This window comes from Gadus morhua, chromosome 10, assembly GCF_902167405.1.
Source record: "Gadus morhua chromosome 10, gadMor3.0, whole genome shotgun sequence".
Lineage (NCBI taxonomy): Eukaryota > Metazoa > Chordata > Actinopteri > Gadiformes > Gadidae > Gadus > Gadus morhua.
The window spans coordinates 5,878,340-5,898,724 of NC_044057.1; the positions used below are offsets into that span (position 1 = coordinate 5,878,340).

At 45.7% G+C, this 20,385-nt stretch overlaps 2 protein-coding genes across 5 annotated transcripts in view; both read right to left on the reverse strand.

Moving 5' to 3' along the window:
* Positions 1 to 639: 639 nt before the first annotated feature.
* On the reverse strand, positions 640 to 14,247 carry smad5 (SMAD family member 5). 3 transcript variants are annotated; one of them, XM_030368215.1, is made up of 7 exons: positions 14,076 to 14,247; positions 8,928 to 9,958; positions 6,881 to 7,159; positions 5,070 to 5,183; positions 2,662 to 2,883; positions 2,309 to 2,565; positions 640 to 2,104 (listed from the first exon to the last, which is right to left on the reverse strand). In XM_030368215.1, the coding sequence occupies exons 2-7, from the start codon at positions 9,328 to 9,330 to the stop codon at positions 1,961 to 1,963; spliced, it is 1,419 nt and encodes a 472-aa protein (XP_030224075.1). In that variant the 5' UTR covers positions 9,331 to 9,958; positions 14,076 to 14,247; the 3' UTR covers positions 640 to 1,960. The 3 variants fall into 3 exon arrangements, with proteins under 3 accessions (XP_030224075.1, XP_030224077.1, XP_030224076.1); XM_030368217.1 differs by lacking the exon at positions 14,076 to 14,247 and adding an exon at positions 13,763 to 13,988; XM_030368216.1 differs by lacking the exon at positions 14,076 to 14,247 and adding an exon at positions 10,205 to 11,079.
* A 1,865-nt stretch (positions 14,248 to 16,112) lies between these two features.
* The window catches only part of ap1ar (adaptor related protein complex 1 associated regulatory protein), a 6,789-nt gene continuing 2,516 nt past the window's right edge, over positions 16,113 to 20,385 (reverse strand). For both annotated transcript variants that reach the window (XM_030368222.1, XM_030368221.1), the window contains 4 exons: positions 19,530 to 19,594; positions 19,031 to 19,110; positions 18,657 to 18,779; positions 16,113 to 18,489 (listed from right to left, as the gene is read on the reverse strand). In XM_030368222.1, the coding sequence (XP_030224082.1) occupies positions 18,221 to 18,489; positions 18,657 to 18,779; positions 19,031 to 19,110; positions 19,530 to 19,594 (537 nt within the window). In that variant the 3' untranslated portion in view covers positions 16,113 to 18,220. The remainder of the gene's footprint in view (positions 18,490 to 18,656; positions 18,780 to 19,030; positions 19,111 to 19,529; positions 19,595 to 20,385) is intronic.

Below are 20,385 nucleotides of genomic sequence, written 5' to 3' on the forward strand. Positions count from 1 at the left end.
TTAATTTTTTTTATATACTTACGCAATATAAACGGAAAAAATACAGATAATCGCATGTCGTGGATTGCAGCGATAGGCGGCATGGTTGCGTCATTAGGCACACGCAGATTGCATAGAAGGGCAATTTATTATGCTTAGTTGGGGCATTGTTAAGAGTAATGCTTAGTCAATTTAATTAAACCAATTTTGAAAAATGAAAACCAAGAAAGCATATGAAAAATTAAGCTTGTAACACAAATCTGTAATGGGAAATTGAGCCTTTTGCAATAACTAGGATAAGTATTAAATATCGTACGAATCATAAGTTTCCTCATATGCCAGCAATACTTAACTTCTAGGTATACATCATTATGTACTGGGTGAAGCATTGACTAACAGAGACAGGTTTGGCTCTACACATTGTCTTGATGGAGGTTAATATGCCAAACTTCCAGTCAGCATGTGAATCTTACTACCATTACCATGAGGTTCAAAAGTTATAGAATTACTTATTTTCCAAGTAACCAAATGGTGATAAATATCTGGCATTCAACACAATTCATAAAAACTGTTTGTGATCTATCCTATATAGACTCCAATATACTTTCTAAAACTAAGCAAAACAAAACAAAGTAAAAAAATAATTACAGGAACAAATTGTCATCGATAACAAATAACCTGTTTATTTTATTGTGCTAATGAAGTCTGTTATGCTGTTGTACCCACACCTACATTTTGTATGCCTTCACAAGAGAAATTAAATAAAGTCCACAAATGCACAATCTTGTTAATACAGTGAGTATGAAAGTACAGTCACTCATTCACTTGAACATGAAAGTACAAAGAGACTTGGCAAGTCATTTCCATTATATCACAAAAGACTACTTCTATTGCAATAGATGTAACATTCATCAGTTTATTAGCTCATGGCATGTTACAACATGCTCAGCCATGGTTCTCCCATATCAAAGACTGTCAGGTGCCAAACATACTTTATTGAAAAGGCCGTCCCTCCGATTCTAGCAGTAGACTATAAAAAAGAAAGCATTTGGGAAATCCGAGTCTAGTAGGAAACAATTATTTCTATAAAACACATGTCCATATCAGACTTTTAGACAATGTATGGAAAATGAAAGTGTGCTGTAAAGTTCCATTGATGCCTAATAGGGAGAAGAATAAACCGTCTTTTAAAAACTAAACAAATCATTTGTGGGAGAGAAAAAAAAAACAGTAAAAACTGCACCGTGGTCGGACACAGGCCGGGAGCTGGGCCCTGAAGTTGGGCTGTTGGTCGGTAGTGTCTTCGAGCAGTAGTGTGTCCATGTCCATGTCCATGTCATTGCTGCTACTCGGGCCCTTCCTTTGTCTGCAGAGGAGGCTTCTCTCGCTCCCCTGCAGCGATACTCGCTTTATCAAAACAACCGGATCCAGGCGGCTGCTGCTGCTGCTTCTCTAGCCAGACTTAAGATTCCCTCCCACAGTAAGTGTAAACAGTTCAGCTGTTAAAAAACAAAAAGACTACACCAGTATCATTTTGACTCATTGCCACGTCCCACCATGTTAAAACAAGAGGTGTTTCACCTAGCTGTACACAGCGCATGGTTTAAAACCTTTGCACCCATCTTTTTAAAACGCATTCATATGTAGTGTGGTGAAATATTAGTCCAGATTTGCCATATAATTTATTTCAATTGATGAAAACACAAAAGATGAGATTAAATGTGAATCTATTGGTAGGTTTGGTATTGGATTTTTTTTTGTTCAATTATTGTTATTTGTCCTGCTACTGGGTAGGCTGACGGAGAAAGTACACCGTGTCCTCAAACATTTTAAGGCACAGAAAATAGGTGGTGATGGCGATGGGTCAGAACAGCACCAATATTGTCCTTTATATACCTTAAATTATGAATCACCAAAAACACTTAAAAATAACTGTTAAAAAAAAGTGAAAAGGAACCCCCGGGCTCCCCAGGGACCCCGATTAGGACACAGAGGAGATGGGGTTCAGAGGCGACCCCATTTGTGTCAGCACCTTGTCCAGCCACTGCAGGGGCCCGTGCAGGTGCACCTCAATCCAGCAGGGGGTGCTAGTGACATCCTGACGGTGGTACTCCGCTCCCCAGCCCTGTGGAATGAGGCAGGAATAAGATCAGCTGAAGAACACTAGTAAAAAAAACCTGGAAAAACCTTGATACAGACTAAGGTGCAATCCCATAATCCCCTAAATTACAAGACACACGCGTGTGGGTGACTGATTACTTGACACACTATCTGTGTGTCGAGTATACCGATCCTCGCACATCATGCAGCATGACGAATTCAAAGGCACCTTGACGAAGCTCATCCGGATGGTGCACATCTTGGTGAGCTCATAGACGGCCTCGAAGCCGTGGTTGACCGACTGGGCCAGCAGCTGGGCGAACTCCTGGTTGTTGAAGATCTTGAGGCTGCAGCCGCTGGGGATCTTGCACACGGTGGTGGTGTGGAAGCCGTGGTGGTAGTTGCAGTTGCGGCTCTGGACGAAGATGCTGGTGTCGCTGAGGCACTCGGCGTACACCTCTCCCCCGACGTAGTACAGGTGCACACCTGGAGCGGGGCACAAGGAGAGGCTACAGCATCAACAACGGCGGCACACCCGAGGGGCCGTCGATGCACACGTCGGGTCTATGGAGCGGGCGCTACCTTTGCCGATGTGCCGGCGGGTGTTCTCGATGGTGGAGTTGCGGTTGACGTTGGACAACAGGCCGAGGCAGAAGCGGTTCTTGTTGTTCGAGGGGTCGGTGAAGCCGTCCACCAGCACGCTGGTGGAGGAGGCGTGGTAGGCCTCGCCCACGCGGTTGTTGAGCTCGTAGTAGACGATGGAGCACCAGTGGCTGGGCTCCTCGTACTCCACCGGCTGTACGTCTGGGGAGTGGTCGGAGAGGAGCAGAGTGTGAGCCTGACTTTATTGATCTTTGGTTCGAAATTAGTAAATTGTCAATATCCCCGTCTCAATAATATCCTTATGCTCCAACACCTGGTTTTAACCACTCCAACCCAGCCACCTAGCTGTCACATTTCTAACATGGTATGGTGGTAGTGCAGGGTTGGCCCTATGGCCAGCTAATCTTGGTTCCTTGGGATAGCAGTAGTATCACAGAACGCATATCGGCTGAGTTCCAAAAGTCTGTGTGGCGGATCGCCTCGCGCTTCCTGACAAGATCAGATGTTTATTGGTACACAAGACATATACATATCAAGCCACTGCATGACCTCATAATCAAACTTGATGGGCTACATAGTCTGATGGTTGTGATTGGTCAGATCATCGACATCACCTTTACCGATGCTGAAGCCTAACTGCTAATGCAGTAATATACTGCTCCATTATTGTGCAACCGACGGGGCTCAGAGCTCAAGGAAAAGGTTGATCCCCAGAGGGAAGAGCAACATCGGAATGATGATTCATCCATTCGTCATGGCAAAGATCTTAAAACGTTTGCATTTATAATGTCTGTAAAAGCTATATACAAGTCTGACTGTCTTCACCCCCCTGGCTCCGTACTAAGCTGCTTTGGAAGAGCCACTAACACAAGACGTTGCATCAGAATACAGTAGAAACACGCATGTTGTTTTGATGCGCAAATCTATTTCTTTTTGGGCTAAACTGAAGTTCTAGGGTCAATCTAGGGTCATGGTACATTATGCTAATCAGGTATACGATGGTAGAACCATTTACAAATTGCAGACAAGCAGTTGGCACGGGATTAAGACCGGCACTAATTACAAATCACTTGTTTAAACTAGTTTATGGCCAAAAGGCATAGGTGAGGTGAGGATATTGCTTTCCTTCATCCCTTATTGAAATGATTCAACAAGTCTTTGGCGTGCAGGCATCGGAGGCAGATGTAGAGTCCCACAGAACGGCAGAAGGTGAAGAGACACATGTCGACTATCTACCCGTTACGAATCAATTTAATCTTGCTCTGATAAGAGCCCAGACCAGAAGATGAGCAACGGCCGGCTGACGGCGTGGCTCCCATTACAAGGCTCCACAGGGAGGGGCTCAGTCCAGGCAGAGCTCCACGGAGCGCCGCCACGGCATTCTGGACCGTCAAACACAAGACGGGAATGCTTGTAAAAATGCCAAACAAAACCACAAAAGCACCACAGCAACTGTTCCAAGATGTTTAGGCTTTATAAGTTATGGGCTTTGTATCTGATGCGGAGTCAAGTCAATAGGTCGCCAGACAGGCTGCAAGTCCGGATTATAGAACAGCCACACCAGACCCACTGAATCGGGACCTTCCAGATGAGTCTCTAGCCCCCTTGGACCAAGGGCTGATGGAGCCGAACACAGCTGTACCGTTTAGTCTGGCCTCCTCTCACAAGAGAGATCTGACCTGTTATTTGGAACTCACCCACAGACTATCCAAGCGCTAGTGGGAAAAGTAATATATCAAATTATTAGTGCTCTCAGTTAAACGTGTTATTAGCGGCGTTAACACAAACCAATTTTAACGGCGTTAATTTTTTTATCGCGCGATTAACGCAATTCTTTATTATTATTATTTTCTTTGGCTCAAAACAAAGAAGCAGTAGCCTGACTGCCATGTTCAAGGCAGTATGTTTGTATGTTCATCGTTTAATTGCACTATAGGCTCTTTTTTTGTATCGTCCTGTTTTGATCAGTATATGCCAATGTTGTTATCAATAAAAAAACATTTGCACAAGGCAAGCCGATGCACTTCTCCATGTTGATAAGAGCATAAAAATGAGAAAAATTAATAGGACAAAGAAATCAAGGGATATTTAGCATAGAAAAAACATTTGCGATTAATCGTGAGTCAACTATGACATTAATGCGATTAAATATTTTAATCGCTTGACAGCACTACAAATAATACAACCTAAAATGCTTGCATTTAAAAAACCTTAAAAGATTTTGTCCACTCAAAGCTTTAAATGACACCGCGCCTCAGAGACCAATCAAACTGGCTAATGTCTAACGTTCTTATCCAAATGCAGTGTTTTGTTCTCTCAGCAGAACCGACGTCCACCATAGCACGATAAGGGTGTGCCGTTGGGGAGGTGGGCCTCGGGTCTCTCACCTCCTCTGGGCATGTTCAGAGGCACCACGGTGGTGGTGCTGCTGGTCTCCATGGACTGGCTGTCTGGGCCCATCTGCTCATCAGGAGGCATGTAGGCTGGGGGCGGGGTGTCGGCTGAAACACACGCATCGCACACTTAGAGGAGGCAGTTGTTGCTGCGGGCATATGGTAGCCTTCAATCTCGAACACACACACACACACCCCACTTTCCCCTCCGGATATGGTGTCAGATTTAACTCATCCGTCACTTGCTGAAGCAACCGTTCCCGGCAGAAGTGTAACTAGAGATTTTTCAAAGCTCCCACGGGAAGAAGCAGTTGTTTGGACAAATGTACGGCGCTAAATGGATCCGAATGCTCATCAGTGGCAGAGGCAACTCTACACAAATTAAGCCCCACTGGAACTGTGAGCTGATGCCATTAAAGCACAGCTTCTCTCTGCCTGATGACGGAAGAGGGCCGCATCAGCAGATCTGGCCCCCAGCAGAATACAACAATGCCCCCACACACTCAGCTTCACAAGTGTTAATGGTTAATTTAGTTTGAGCACTTAAGAGGGAGCCATCTGGTTCGCTGGTCAAACAAGGCCATATAAGCCATCCTTAGTCATTTGTTGCTCATCAAACCAGGCCGTAAAGATGTCCTCTGAGGTCATGATAAATCCCTGGTCAGCTCCAAATTTTGTGTTTTTCCCCCAATATAAATGAACCAGCATTTTATAAATTGGGGAAAGCTTTGAAGCACAATTGAGTATTTTTTTCTAATAATCTAGAAGGCTCCAACTTAAGTTCCGAAAACTGCAACCAAAAATAGAAGGCTAAATATTGCACACATAGTGTTAGATACGTCATAGGCAACCATCAGCGATCAGTGAGTGAAATGTTAGAATATTGAGTTGACTGTTTGTATGAGACCAACTTTTAGACCGCTCCCGCCTTGATTCTGACCCAGCGAGCATCTCTTCTGATTAGCTTAGGGATCTATCGTGTGCACTACCAGCGTTGTTATAGCGCCCCCACAGGTGAGTGAAGTCAACCCTTCAAAATGGCATAGACCCTTGGTAGGGAGGGAGTGGCTTTGTTTACGTTCATTCCCAACACTGTGCTCTTTTCGGCTATCCCTGTTTCCAACAATCAAATATTAGCTACAGCAGCCCGTCTATCCGGTTTACTTCAGTTTTATAATGAACAGGATTTAAAAGAAATTAACTCATGATTGACTTAGAATTTAAATCAACATTGCTTCTACTTTTAAAAATGGAGGGTGCAGCACCACGGCATGGCTTGCCTCCTTCTCCAACGTTTTGTTGTGGGAAACATTTCTACGCCCAAACTCTCTGATAAAATACAGCACGTTTTCAATCAAGCAAATAAATAGGATTAGTTTTGTAATGGAATTTCTTTGAACCTTTTTATTCATGAAACACTACAAAAGAAATGGGTTGAATAAATAAAAACATACATGTACTTAGTATTGGGCTTGTGTTTGGAGAAACTTGCCTCTGGATTTAAAGGTTGGCTCATCCTCAACAAGTTTCAAAGGTTTTTGTAGCGTCGAGAACCGAACCCCAGCTGCTACTGAATCTAAGTTAGGAGCTGGATCCTAACCTCCCGCCGGAGGAAAGGGTCCCACCCTGACCTCCGGCGGGATCAACAGCATCTTAACGCCTTGACCCAGCCTTGACGCCCACTGCATCCGTGTGCCTGCATCTGTGTGTGTGTGCATGTGTGTGTGCGCGCTTGTGTGCATGCATGTGTGTATGCATGCGTGCGTGTGCATGCATGCGTGCGTTGGCGCGCGTGTGCTGCATACCAGGGAGCTGGAATGGACTGGAAGGGCCCGAGCTGGCGGGGGAGTTGGGGTAGGTCCCGCTGCCGGCCGGAGACGACGGGTAGGGGGAGTTGGGGGAGACGGGGAAGGACCCCCCTCCCCCGCCGCTGCTGCCGGCGCTGTGCGGCTGCTGGAAGGACTCGGGGAAGGTGGCGTTCAGGGGCATGTGCGGCTCGTTGTGGGTGAGGTTGCGGAACTGCACCAGGAGGCTGTGCTGCGGGTTGAACTCGCTGTGGCGCGGCACCAGCACCGGGGGGAGCACTGGGGGGGGAAACAGAAACAAGACGACTGAGTAACGCATCATCTCTCATCAGGTGGGGGCGGGCCAGCGGCAGAGTGCCTGAACATGTGGAGACTATGGCTGCGACTTTATTATTTTAAGAACAGGTTTTGTTCGACATCAATTTGGTCTATCGACGCCATAGAGAATAGAAAATATGAATACCAATTCCTCATGTTCTTCCAAAGTATCTCTTTTCATACAGCGTCAAGAACATTTGAGTGTGTGGAGCAAACCACACACACACACACACACACACACACACACACACACACACACACACACACACACACACACACACACACACACACACACACACACACACACACACACACACACACACACACACAGGGGTTTGTTTACTTCTGTTGCCCTGGCGTTATTTAATAAAGCTGTTAGACATCAGTGATTAATCTGCTGAGCAGAGCAGCAGGACAGCCACTGGTTGAAATGTGTTTTTGGAGAAAAGAAAAATGGCACATATCTGTTGGTTGGTCAGATAATTATGCTCAGAAGGAAAAATATTGTTGCTTTTGGCCCATTTTCCTGTGATCCATAACTTTATTATACTATTTATAACATTGATACTATTTCTTTGTGCAAAATATGACTAGACGGTTTATTTTTCATGTAAAAAAATGCAACAACATTTAGTTGCACATGACACAGCCATGATTAAATTCCTTCCAGGCTGCAAAGGCCTCGCTGAATACTTATCTAGTTGGAGACGTGAGGCAGAGTTGGCCATCACCAAGCTTATCAGAGACTTTGCACGTCATCATCCAAGGCCACACTGCCATAACCAGCCAGTGACAAACTTCAGTTTGTTGAAATGTCTCCCTGCCCAACTGGTCAGTAGCGAGCCAGCAACACCCGGGTGCGATGGCGTCAACAGACAATAGCCACAGCCAACATCAGGGGTGCTTTAGCTAGCATTGCTGGAGCTAAAGTCACATAGTATCGTCTGTGGTGGATGGTGTGAGCAAGGGAGAGATAGGGAGCTGGTGATGGCAGCATTGGCGGGAAAAAGCGGAAGAGTGGAAATAGACATTTAGAAAGCCTCTTTAAGCGGCCACACCCCAGCTGAAGTGCCCGAGCCATATAATCCAATAAGAACAGAAAAAAAGAAAAAGACAAGCGAGTTGTATTGATTTCCTGCGATGTGCCCGGGGTCGGCTGGGATGGAGCGGTGCGATTGAGAATCTCTTTACAGGGCCCCGGCTGCAGCCCTGAGCTGCAGGCAGACCCACTCTACGGCCGCTCTCTGAGAGAGTGCAACCAGAGATAATAAAATAACGGAGGACAATTATGGATTAAAGTGCGTTCCTCATTAACCAAACGTTTACTGTAGGCGTTCTTGCCCGTGTTAAATTGATTTAATAAGAACCCCTAAAGAGACGGCGATATTATCAAGACGCAAAGTATTCAACGCTTGCTTCATACTATACTTCCTACACAAAGCTAAGGACTGTCACAAAAAACACAACCTTCACTACTTTCTGAAGAGAATCTGGGTCATGTTCAAAGACAGAACAAAATTAAAAAGACAAGCAACCTGTGTGTGTGTGTGTGTGTGTGTGTGTGTGTGTGTGTGTGTGTGTGTGTGTGTGTGTGTGTGTGTGTGTGTGTGTGTGTGTGTGTGTGTGTGTGTGTGTGTGTGTGTGTGTGTGTGTGTGTGTCATCCACAAACAACATTCTGACTCTAGCCAATGTCAGAGCCTTCATTCTACACAGCGTGTCATGACCTACCAGGACTCTCCACCCTCTTGTAGTGGTAGGGGTTGATGCAGACCTCCTTCTGTTTGGAGCCAAACGGGAACTCGCACACCTCCAGCGGCTTGAGCTCGTGGTGGGACTGCAGGTCGGGCCAGCGCCACACACGGCAGTAGATGACATGGGGGAGCCCCTTCCGGTGGGACACCTGAAGCCGGCCGTCCAGCGAGCGCGGGATGGTGACACACTTGCTGGGCTGCCCGGGGCTGCTCAGGGCCTTCTCCAGGTCCTCCATGGCGCCCTTCTTCTTCTTCAGCTTCTTCACCAGCGCGTCCACCGCCTTCTCGGCCCACTTCTCCTCCTCGTCGCCCTGCTTCCAGCCCAGCAGCCGTTTGACTGCCGGGCTGGTGAAGGAGAACAGGCTGGACATCGTGGTCATGCCGGCGGGCTCCAGGGGGGCGGGTGGTGCGGGGCGGGTGGGGCAGCGGGGAGACCGGGCTAGCGGGCCCGATTGATGCGGCCTTGTGGCGGGTCCAGGTATGTAGCACCAAGGTGACGCCCGTCAGACTACAGTCAGAGAGCCTTCAGCAGTCTATTCGGGGAAATGTGCGTGCGTGTATCAGAGGGCCCCGCGGAGACGACGGGCCAGGTGGGTGGGTCCGGGGGGGGGGCGGGGCATGGGGTAACGTAGCAGGGTCTCTAGCCTCTGGTCTGACCAAGGCCAGGAAGCCCGGGGAGGGACGGGAGGCAGCAAGCAGGACGCAGCTGCCGCCGCTCAGGAAGGGCCCGCAGCAGGCTGGAGGGCCGGGTACCAGCCTGCACAGGGAGGGGAGTGTGTGCTCGGGAGGAGGGGGGAGGGCAATTTGGGACGCAGAGGGATGAGCTTCAGAGGGCCGGGGTGTGTCCTACTAAACACAATACCCTCGGCGAGAGAGACAAAAAAATAAAAATACAGGAAAAAGTAAGGATGCGTCCTCATGCAACTTCTCCTCGACTCTCCTGCTGTCCCTCTGTTCTGATTGGACCAACGGTGCCCTCCTCTCTCAGTGCTCTAGTCCATGTGTTTCCTGTAGAATGACGACATGAGAGGAAAAGCATTCAAACAGATTGATAAAGACAACGTTGCCATGATTGGCCTCACACGTGTGATGTTTCTGACCAATAAAGTGTAGTAAAGAATAACAGCCCGTTTCCCATGGTTGTAACCATAGTGTCTGCGAGAGGGTGACTCAGTTATGACACGATTGTATTTTACCAATCATAAAACAGTCATGCATACGGAAAGTCCAACTCATGCAATCTTTTAGCCTTACCGGGCATTGAGTTTGAAATGAAGCATCCGCATGAATTTAATCCTTTGCCAGCATTGTCAAACCATTACAGCACTAGAACGGCGCACTATTGGAGAAACGCTGCCTCATCAGCCATCAGGGTGAACTTGCGTTGCGACAGAAAGGCACTCCCTCAAAACCAACTGGGTAGAAGTCGGGAAGCACGACGTCGACGCCACTCCGAACAACGCTCTCTATTCAATCAAACTCGACAGATAAAGGAGGAGTCCGCCTGGAGCCAGCGCCCCGGGCAGGTCGACCAGCGGCCCAAACAAAGGACAGGACAGATGCGGCGGCGGGGACAGGCGACCGGCTGTATCCTGCTCCCAGGAGCGGCTGCAGCTGTGCCGCGGCTCGCCTGTGAAGAGGGGGACGCTGGCCAGGCCCCCCGAGGAGGATGTGACCACAAAGGGCCGCTTCCTCCGCCGGCCCATCTCTTCCCTCCATTCCAGCGCACAGCTGTCCCGTCGGCGTGGCAGCCCGCTCTCACGCCTCATTGTTCTGCAGGAAGCCAGGAGGAAGCCTCCCTAAAGTAGGACAGCGAGCTCCAAACAAAACAATGTCTGTCGCTTCCCCCTCGTCCTCCAAAACACGCTCTTAACAATAATTTCAACACACTTATTTGTAACAAAGGCCAGGCCCACGGAGGAGGCGCGCTGGATTCCCATTGAGTCACCATTTCCTAGTACAGGCAGGGTGCTGTGATGAGGGGAATCTTGGTCGAATCAATCCAATAACTGCACCCAGTGTTGACACAATAACAGAGTTAGGACTTGGATACCTGCCTAAATATCGATACCGATACGATACCATGGCTAAAACCTACAACATCAGGAGCGCAGAGCTCCTCCCAGGAGCCGGTGTTTAGTAGTTTGTGTTCAACCTGCTATAGTGCACTACTAAAAAGTCGCAGGGTGATCATCGTTTTTTGTTAGTTTGTGCTTTCTTTTTAGTTTCTTTATATATTTAGGTGTGTTTTTGGCCATGAACATGTTTTATATAGCAAGAATGAATTGATTATTGTAAATAATTAGATAACGGTCAGTGTCATTCAAGCGTTTACATGCCATGCAGTAATCTGATGTCCCCTACCCCTCTCCTTGAGTTTTTTTTTTTTTTTTTTGACCCCATGGTGTAGTCATGTCAGTCACCCAAGGGGCAGTGGAGAGCTAAGCTGCGGGAGTACTTTCGAAGGAAGTGAAAATGATGAGTGAATACTCTCCGGTGCACGCACACATTTGGCAAAGCAGGACATTGAAAATATCATGTGTTTTGCTCTCAAATGCTTTTTCCTGTAAAATGTTGTAGTCTTTTGCTAATTATCAGTTTACCTGCCTGATGTTCGGTGAATTAAGTAAGCAGAGCACTTCATTCAGACAGAGACAACGTGCCGTCAGTTTATAGAGTTACTTGCAAAAAAGGCCTCTGGTTTTCAAATGAAAGCTAGCATGCACATGAGAAAATAATAACCGACGACATGCCCACAATGTCTGCAGAAAGTGAATTTAAAGCAATGAACACACACACTTAAAGTACCTCTACTGATAAAATGGGAATTGTACCAGTTTAAATGGCATGGTGTTTTTATCTGGTTCCAGTATCGATATACCGTGCATCACTAGTCACACCCAGAACCAAAGTGCTGATCCAAAGAACCCTATCAGATAACATTCACACCAAGATGATTATCTGCCATTCACACCTATTGCAAAATAGAAACGTAAACCATAAGTCCCAGCACAACGACATCCGTACAGACAGGATGTATTTTGAAAGATATAAACTTTGAACTCTGGCAGGTGGGTTATACAACTACAACCAAAAAACAAATGTCTTTATCATTAAGAATAATGATCAAGTAAAGGAGACTTGTATGCAAACTGTTCAACGAGGGCAACTCAACATGCCTAAGGCTTACATTAACATTATTAGAGATGTTCCGATAGCTATACCAGTATGCCTCTGATACGGCCTAAAATGCAGTACCGGGTATTGGCGAGTAAGCACAATTATGTGCCGTTCTGATCCTGTGACTAGCTTATTTATTACACAGAAAAAGAACATCACAAACAGGTGCAGTGTTGTGTTGCATTAATTATGTTTGGAGGTGTGAAGTTTGAAAACGCGTCACCCCGACCTACTTGCGTTTGAGCTACCAAGTCAGAATAACATGGATGCTTACGTTAAACTACAAGTATACAAAGTTTTATAATAAATTATCTAGGTTGACTGACAAAATAGATAATAAAGGAAAGTTCTAAAGAAGTCATTCTCTGTGCTTTTACATTAATATTACATTAGACTTCTTTCATTGGGATAAAAGAGGCTTTTATCCAAAGCAACTTACGAGTTTGTACATTTTGTTGGCAGTAAGTGAACCGACTATACATTCCCATCGTCCAAAGAGAACCTTTCAGCAAGAGCAAGTAGTTACAATGCCAGTAGTTACAATGCCAGTTGTTGTGTTGGTTTGTGTTTGACAAATGGTTCAACCCGAGCCCAGCCATACAACAATCATACCAAATCCATAGTAGTACTGTGTTAAATAAATTAATGATATATATCCCCAAAACAAAATCATATTCAGTATCAGCCAATACTCAAGTTTATGAAGCGCATCCCCATCCCATACCCCTCTGACCAGTAGAACCATCATTCCATACCCATCCGACCAGAAGAACCATCCCATACCCCTCTGACCAGTAGAACAATCCCATACCCCTCTGACCAGTAGAACAATCCCATACCCCTATGACCTGTAGAACCATCCCATACCCCTATGACCTGTAGAACCATCCCATACCCCTATAACCTGTAGAACCATCCCATACCCCTCTGACCTGTAGAACCATCCCATACCCCTCTGACCTGTAGAATCATCCCATACCCCTCTGACCAGTAGAACCATCCCATACCCCTATGACCTGTAGAACCATCCCATACCCCTCTGACCAGTAGAACCATCCCATACCCCTCTGACCTGTAGAATCATCCCATACCCCTCTGACCAGTAGAACCATCCCATACCCCTCTGACCTGTAGAACCATCCCATACCCCTCTGACCTGTAGAACCATCCCATACCCCTCTGACCTGTAGAACCATCCCATACCCCTCTGACCGGTAGAACCATCCCATACCCCTCTGACGAGTAGAACCATCCCATACCCCTCTGACGATTAGAACCATCCCATACCCCTCTGACGATTAGAACTATTGCATACACCTCTGACCCGAGGGGAGTAGGGTCCGGGACGCCAAGACCATGGAAGATGATCCGTGACAATTCACAAAATCAAAAAGGAGAACGTCAAAAATAACTAGTACAATGTCAAAAATATCAAACGTTTCCCTTTCTTAAAAGGATAGCGGTAAGGTCATCCAGACCCCCGCGGTAAACAGTAAGACCAAAACCAAGAGCAAAACACAGCGGTGGCTAACTAGCCTAGCTACTAAAACACGCCAATATCAACATTATCTACGGTCTTCAGAGACCGCCAAACTCCACCAACTTTTAATAGGAGTACTTTAGCAGTCTTACCCGTTTATCAGACACCGTCTATCTCTCGTCCAAGTACAAAAATAAACTTTTTGACCCTACATTGGATAACTTGCCCCCTTTCTCCTCCTCCTCCATTCCACAGAAACTTTTCCGACCGCTTTGCTGTGCTAACGGAGCTAGCGTTAGCTCCATGTAGAGTTAGCTCTGAAAAGCGGTGGGTCCAGCTAGCTCCATGGAGCTAACAGAGCTAACGCTAGCCCCGCACAGCGCAGGGACGAGTTGGGACCCCGAGGATGTACCAGTAATCCGCATTTTTACAACTTGAACACACACAAAACGTTGAACAACATACCGTCATATGTACACCAAACGACCCTGAGTGAGTCCACATGTGGTTAATGATTGTCCCGGGTTAGTTTGTCTTATAAGAGCCGTGTCTGGTGTCCCGGCTCTCCCCCTTCAGTGAGCCATGCCATGTCCTGGAAGAGCAGCCGACTGGAGATGCGGAGCAGCGCGTATCCTTCCGCCGCACGCATGAGAAACTAGACCTCTCTTTGATGTGCTATTCAATAGTTTTGCTTTCGTGGCCCAAATTTGCTTTTGCTTGAAAGAGCAACCAATACAAAATAATAGAAGTACATTTTGAATTTGGTAAAACAAGAAACTGATAAGGTATGTTATGATTAAAGTTTCTGTCAAAGTACTAAACTTTTCACCTGCACAGATGCATATTATAAGTACGTGTGTGTGTGTGTGTGTGTGTGTGTGTGTGTGTGTGTGTGTGTGTGTGTGTGTGTGTGTGTGTGTGTGTGTGTGTGTGTGTGTGTGTGTGTGTGTGTGTGTGTGTGTGTGTGTGTGTGTGTGTGTGTGTGTGTGTGTGTGTGTGTGTGTTTCTGCAGCTCGACTTAGATCAACGTGATTACATTACAAACCTAGTAATATTAAAGGATATCATTTGGGTATTTCCATGGTGGTCGTGCTGCGCCACGGGAGCGTCTCCCCGTCCGCGGCTCCGCTCTGTCTGGAGCGCTGCAGCGCTATATTGTTAGGCAGATGTCAAGAAAATCCTCAGTCATTGAAACATCAATCACGGCATTGGTTTCCGAACCGGCTGTAGACATCCTTAACCAAATCAGTGGAAAAGATTTCGGCTATGTGTCTCCTATCAATCTTCCGATTCCATGTGAAAACACAGTCTGCAAGTCATAAATTCCCCCACTAGTAGGAAACCTAAACATGTTTTGAATGACCGGCAGACTCTCTTTTTATTGTACGAAGTTACCACATAATAATTTACTTTATAACAATTAAAAACAGTTTAGATTGATTGCAATAATCAACCTCATCGTAATACCATTCCATAAATATAAGAGGCAGTATGCCCATACCCCTTAATACTGACTACATAAACAGATAACGACAGCAAGAGATCTCCAGTTTCACTTTATATAATGCTTATTTTAATTTTTTACATAACTTTAAACCCATAGCTTGTATGCCAAACTTGCTGATAAAACTATTAAAAAAAGAGAGAAATTCGATAAGGTGCGATCAAAACTCCCTTTCCCCAAGCGGTGGATTTGAAGAAAAACACAAAAATGTATCCAACAGACTCAAAACTAACAATAAAGAAATAACATTACATTATGTTTTCAAAATCTTCAGAAACCTAATAGTATGTGTTTAGCCCGAGGCTTCTGTCAGGCCCTCTGTTGTAGACACACCTGGTCAGACATCCAGCAGTAGGATCCCATCATGCTGCCATTCATCTACCACAATGGTTTGGACACGTCTCAGTCACATCTCCTGGACCGCTGCAAGGGGCTTTTTAAATCAGGTTGTGCGGAAGCATCCAATGTGAGGCGAAACCCAAGATGAAGGACCTTAAGCCTGCTGCTGCGGTTTGCTCAATACAAACCGACCGTCTAATGTATACAGTCATGCTGCATAATAGTTCATGTTGTGTCTATGTTAACCTTACCATATACACCGCGACAATATCATGAGATATTTGGACTGTTAAAATTACACAACGGGCCTCCATTCCACTTGATTATTGATTATTAATAGCTGAGGGATGTACCTTCAGAAACATTTTAAAAGCCCTCATACCTCAAACGAATGCTATGGTTGCATAAGACTATTGCCCAGGACTGCAGACTAGAGCTTTGTATTTTATAGACTCCTGATATATGAATTTATAAGTCGAATCTACATCTAAACGCCATAACGTATAAGAACAATAATCCATGCCAGCATTAGGTAATGAGAGTACGGTCAATAACAACTCATTGTTCAGTTGACTGACTTATGAAAGAAAATAAAAAGTATCTGGGTGCTATTGCATTCCCCACATGCGCATCCCTAGTCTATTGCATTAAAAGCCTAATTCCAATAACACCTTCATTTATTGTGATTTACGGTCAGCATTGTGTTCTAACGCTAAGTGTGACAAGGAATACAAATTACATTCTTGCATACAGAAAAATTATAAGAACCAAAAGGTCAAACCTGTCAAAAGAAGTGAATGCGTTTCATAATGATAAAATACAGAGTACACACCATCTTTACAAACATGCTATTAAATAGTGACTAACTGTTGCCTGCCTGAAAACCAGGCAATTCACTACAAAAGGGAGCACAATTCAATCTCGTCAGGTAACTTGCATTAGAAGAGAAAGGGTGGTCCTGTAAAAGAGCAAATGAAAAGCTTGCACATGCACCTGATCTGCCCGCGTTAGTGTTTGTGCAATCCCAATGTTAAATCATCGACTTTAAATTAACTTTGTAGCTGGTAATCACATGGTTAACAAAGATAACCAAAGCTTTTAAATACAATTTAAATTGATCTGGATATTGTGAGGAATGAGGCCTTAACACCTTTAAATCATTCACTTAAACTTAAAAATAATATATTCCCCCACATAAACACTCACTCTCACATTATGATACACAATAACCAAGTTATAGCCCAGAATTAAATCACACTTGATGAAATGTCCAACGATGACTTTGTATCCTGCTGTTAAGCTGGGCTAGAAAGGCGAAGGTGAAATGTGCATGAATCGCTCTGTAGCAGCAGATTGATATCTCCCAACTCTACATTTCTCACAGAGGCTCAATGGAGGTATCAGCTAGAATGTCCAGGAATAAAACCAGATAGAAAATCCATCCGTATGATCAGATATGAAGACAATCAAACGTACCTCAGAAATAATAATACTATTAAATATTAAGAAAATAAATGGTTGTACATTTATTTTGTCCGGCGAACCCATTTTAGCAGGTCCAGTGTAAAGTCTGGGGTCGCTTGGTGGTTCATCCCCACTGCTGGAAAATGTCTGCATCATAGCAACGTCATGATAAACAATGTGGAAATAAATGCAAGACATGAACTATTCCTATTCAAATAAAGGATTTCGCTCCCTACTATCTGGATATACTATATAGATATAGCTATAGTGCAATCGTTCACTAGTAAACATGGTATGCTGTATTCAAACACTCTGTAGCAACATTACAGAACAGAGAAGTATTACAGTATAGATGTTTAATGGAATTAAGTATGGAAGATCTACCCCGGACACTTTGGATAGGGAGACATGGAGAAAGTTCCACATCGCCAATCAATCATCACGTTCCTTATTGTGATCCAAACTAACTTGAATCACATGACGAAACAAAGTGACCCTTTGAGGTTCTATTTAAATGTTTAAAAACATGTAAATATGGGATGTTTAGGTTGGCCCCGACCCTCTTCCACAGTCCAGCCTCACACAGGCTCAGAGGACCAGGTTTACAGTCAGCTAAGGTAATCCCAGTCATTGATTACCTTAGAGCCTGCTGGGCGACTGAGGACGAGGCCCAGAGGAAAGCACGCAGAGCAATCCGGACACGTCTATTAAAACAATTCATTCTACACAACGCATTTAACCGTAACAATGCATGATAAAAGTTGACAAGCAAAATGTGGTCCCCGAAATCCCTTAACTTTTTTGGTAGCTGATAATAAGGACGCAATGTGGAAATGTACAATGGAAGATTTGTGGGAAAGATCACAGCGTTAGAAAATGTGGATGTCTGGATAATCTTTGATTAAATAGAGTAAGGTTTTGCACTTCATTGAAAAGTATTGAAATTAAACCAAAACAATCGCTGAGGATAGAAGACTGATTTGATACCTCAAAACAGCCATGCTCTTTGTCCTTTACTTTAGTGTTCCCTCCGATGGTTATTGAACATGTTATGTTGCAACACATGAAAAGGTAGAACAATGAAGCAAAGTAAAGGCACTGAAACTAGGTGTATGACGCTCGAGCCTCACAGACCTTCTCTGTTTGTGTTCCACACGTACACAAGACAGAAAATGAGCATTTGAACCGCGGAGGAATCAGGATCTGATTGCTCCAGGCAAAAGAAGCTGGTGGGGGCCCCCTCCTCGACGCCCAGAGGGCCCCGCATGGAATGCACTTCTGGACGGGGGGGCGGGGCCGGACACTATCTGCCCTGGCCGTCCAATCGGATGCTTCCGTCGCTCTCAGTGGGCGTGTCCAGAACAGGGTTGACGAAGCCCTCGAACTCAGAGTCCTCGTTGTCGTCGGCGTGCGCGCCACTCACAAAGTCGTTCTCCCACTCAAGCCCCGTGGAGTCCTCCGAGGCCGACGGGGGCCCGCTGTGGGCCGGGCGGGCCCCCGGGCGGAGGGCCGCCCGCAGGATGTCCTCCTCGGTCCGGGACCGCTCCCACGCCGGGATGGAGCGGTTCATCCCTGCAAAGGTCAAGGAAAGGTCGTCAGCCTTTTTTTACGATTTATTTTTACTCCCTCCCTCCCTCCCTCCCTCCCTCCCCCTCTCCCTCTCCCTCTCCCTCTCTCTCTCTCTCTCCCTCCCCCTCTCCCTCTCTCTACCGCTTTGCATGGCAGGTACAGCAACACACCTTCCTCATCCTCCCACTCCAGGTCCAGCGAGGTCCCGTCGTCGTTGGTGGAGCGCGTCTTGGTGTTGAAGTCCCAGCTGCTCTCTGTGTTGGGCGTCACCACGTTGGTCTCCGACGACAGCCCTGACCAGAGAACGCACGGGGAGGTGTGTGAATGTTGGGCAGTATTGTAGAGCACTTTGAGTGGCCACTGGGTATAAAAGCGCCGTATAAATGCAGTCCATTTAATACAAGGACAACAAAAACACACGTCAAGCCAGAATGATCTTTCTCTTTGTACGTAATAATTGAATGTATACAAATAGGCATACAATTACCTAAAGTAATAATTCATAATAAATACAGTGTGCGTAAGGCCTTCATGGCTGACTCACTGCTGCTTCTGAAGGCCTCCGACTGGGCCTTTACGTTCTGTATGTAGGCGTCAAATTCCTCTCCGTGGGCGTGCGCCTGTCTGTAGTGAGACGGGCGAGACCAGAGCACAGCGGCACATGAGTAACGGCAGGCGGGTTTGTGCAGCCCCTGAGTCACCAGCACGGTGACAGACGGTAGTGACACAGACGGTACCACAGCTACGACCCGGCAGCCCCTGAGTCAGACAGCACAGCTACACTACCACCGTCTCTGCTGCTGTAATCAGAATACTACGTCTAGTTATCATTAAAGGTGCTCACAACACCTTGTCCTTCATGGTCAACTCTAGTCAATAACTGGGACTGGGAGGATCCCAAGGTGTTAGATGTGGTTATGGAGGAAAGATCGGAATTTCGTAAGAAGACATCTGAGAAAAGGATAAGGAATAACGTGCTGTGATTGCAGAAATGACGAGAATAATGCAAAGTCTTAATTCGATTTGAAAGTGATAGGACATACTTCCTTTGTTGAGCTTCACTCACGGCCCCATCAGCCTTGCCCCTGGGCCTTTTAGCAACCCGTTGCTGAGAAATACACAACAGAACACAAGTTATAAACAAAACAAGGACCCAACATTTAAGATGTTTTTTGTTGGAGAACAGATTGTCATTAATGCGTCTTTGTACTAAATGTTCTGCCGAATGAAGGAATGAGTGCAAGAAAAAGCGGTGGGGTGTAGCATTGAAAACAAGTATGAAAACTAAAAACAAAAGAATGGCTCATTGCTGTACTATATTGGTTTCATTTCAGTTGCAATTAGTTCATTTTTTTTTTTTAATGCATGTGAAGTTATAGCTGTTTGTTAGTTTCAGAATGTTTAAAGAGTAACTACACACAAGTTATCAAGATGAACCCAGCAGGATTTTAGCTTTAGCATTTCTGGCTTACTCAGTAGCTGTTAGTTAGAATGTAGTTACTCTGTAGCCGTTAGTTAGCATGTAGTTAACTGTTAGAGTAATCAGTAATTTGTGTAAGTACACAATTTGGCAAACACCAGGCAACACACAGCAGCTAGGGGCCAGAAGCTAGCAAACAGAAGATGGCGTACAGAAGCTAGTGTACAGAAGCAAGTGAACAGGTGCTATCGTACAGTAGCTAGTGTACAGGTGCTAGCATACAGAAGCTAGTGTACAGGCGTTAGCGTACAGAAGCTAGTGTACAGGTGCTAGCATACAGAAGCTAGTGGACAGAAGCTAGTGGACAGGTGTTAGCGTACAGAAGCTAGTGGACAGGTGCTAGCATACAGAAGCTAGTGGACAGGTGCTAGTGTACAGAAGCTAGCGTACAGTTGTTAGCGTACAGGTGCTAGTGTACA

Excerpts from the sequence above, each read along its gene's own strand:
- smad5 (XM_030368215.1), bottom strand. The coding sequence starts at position 9,330 with ATGACCACGATGTCCAGCCTGTTCTCCTTCACCAGCCCGGCAGTCAAA. Across the intron at positions 7,160-8,927 it reads CAAGAGGGTGGAGAGTCCTG|TGCTCCCCCCGGTGCTGGTG; the intron begins GTAGGTCATGAC and ends TTCCCCCCCCAG. Across the intron at positions 2,566-2,661 it reads CCGCCGGCACATCGGCAAAG|GTGTGCACCTGTACTACGTC; the intron begins GTAGCGCCCGCT and ends GCCCCGCTCCAG.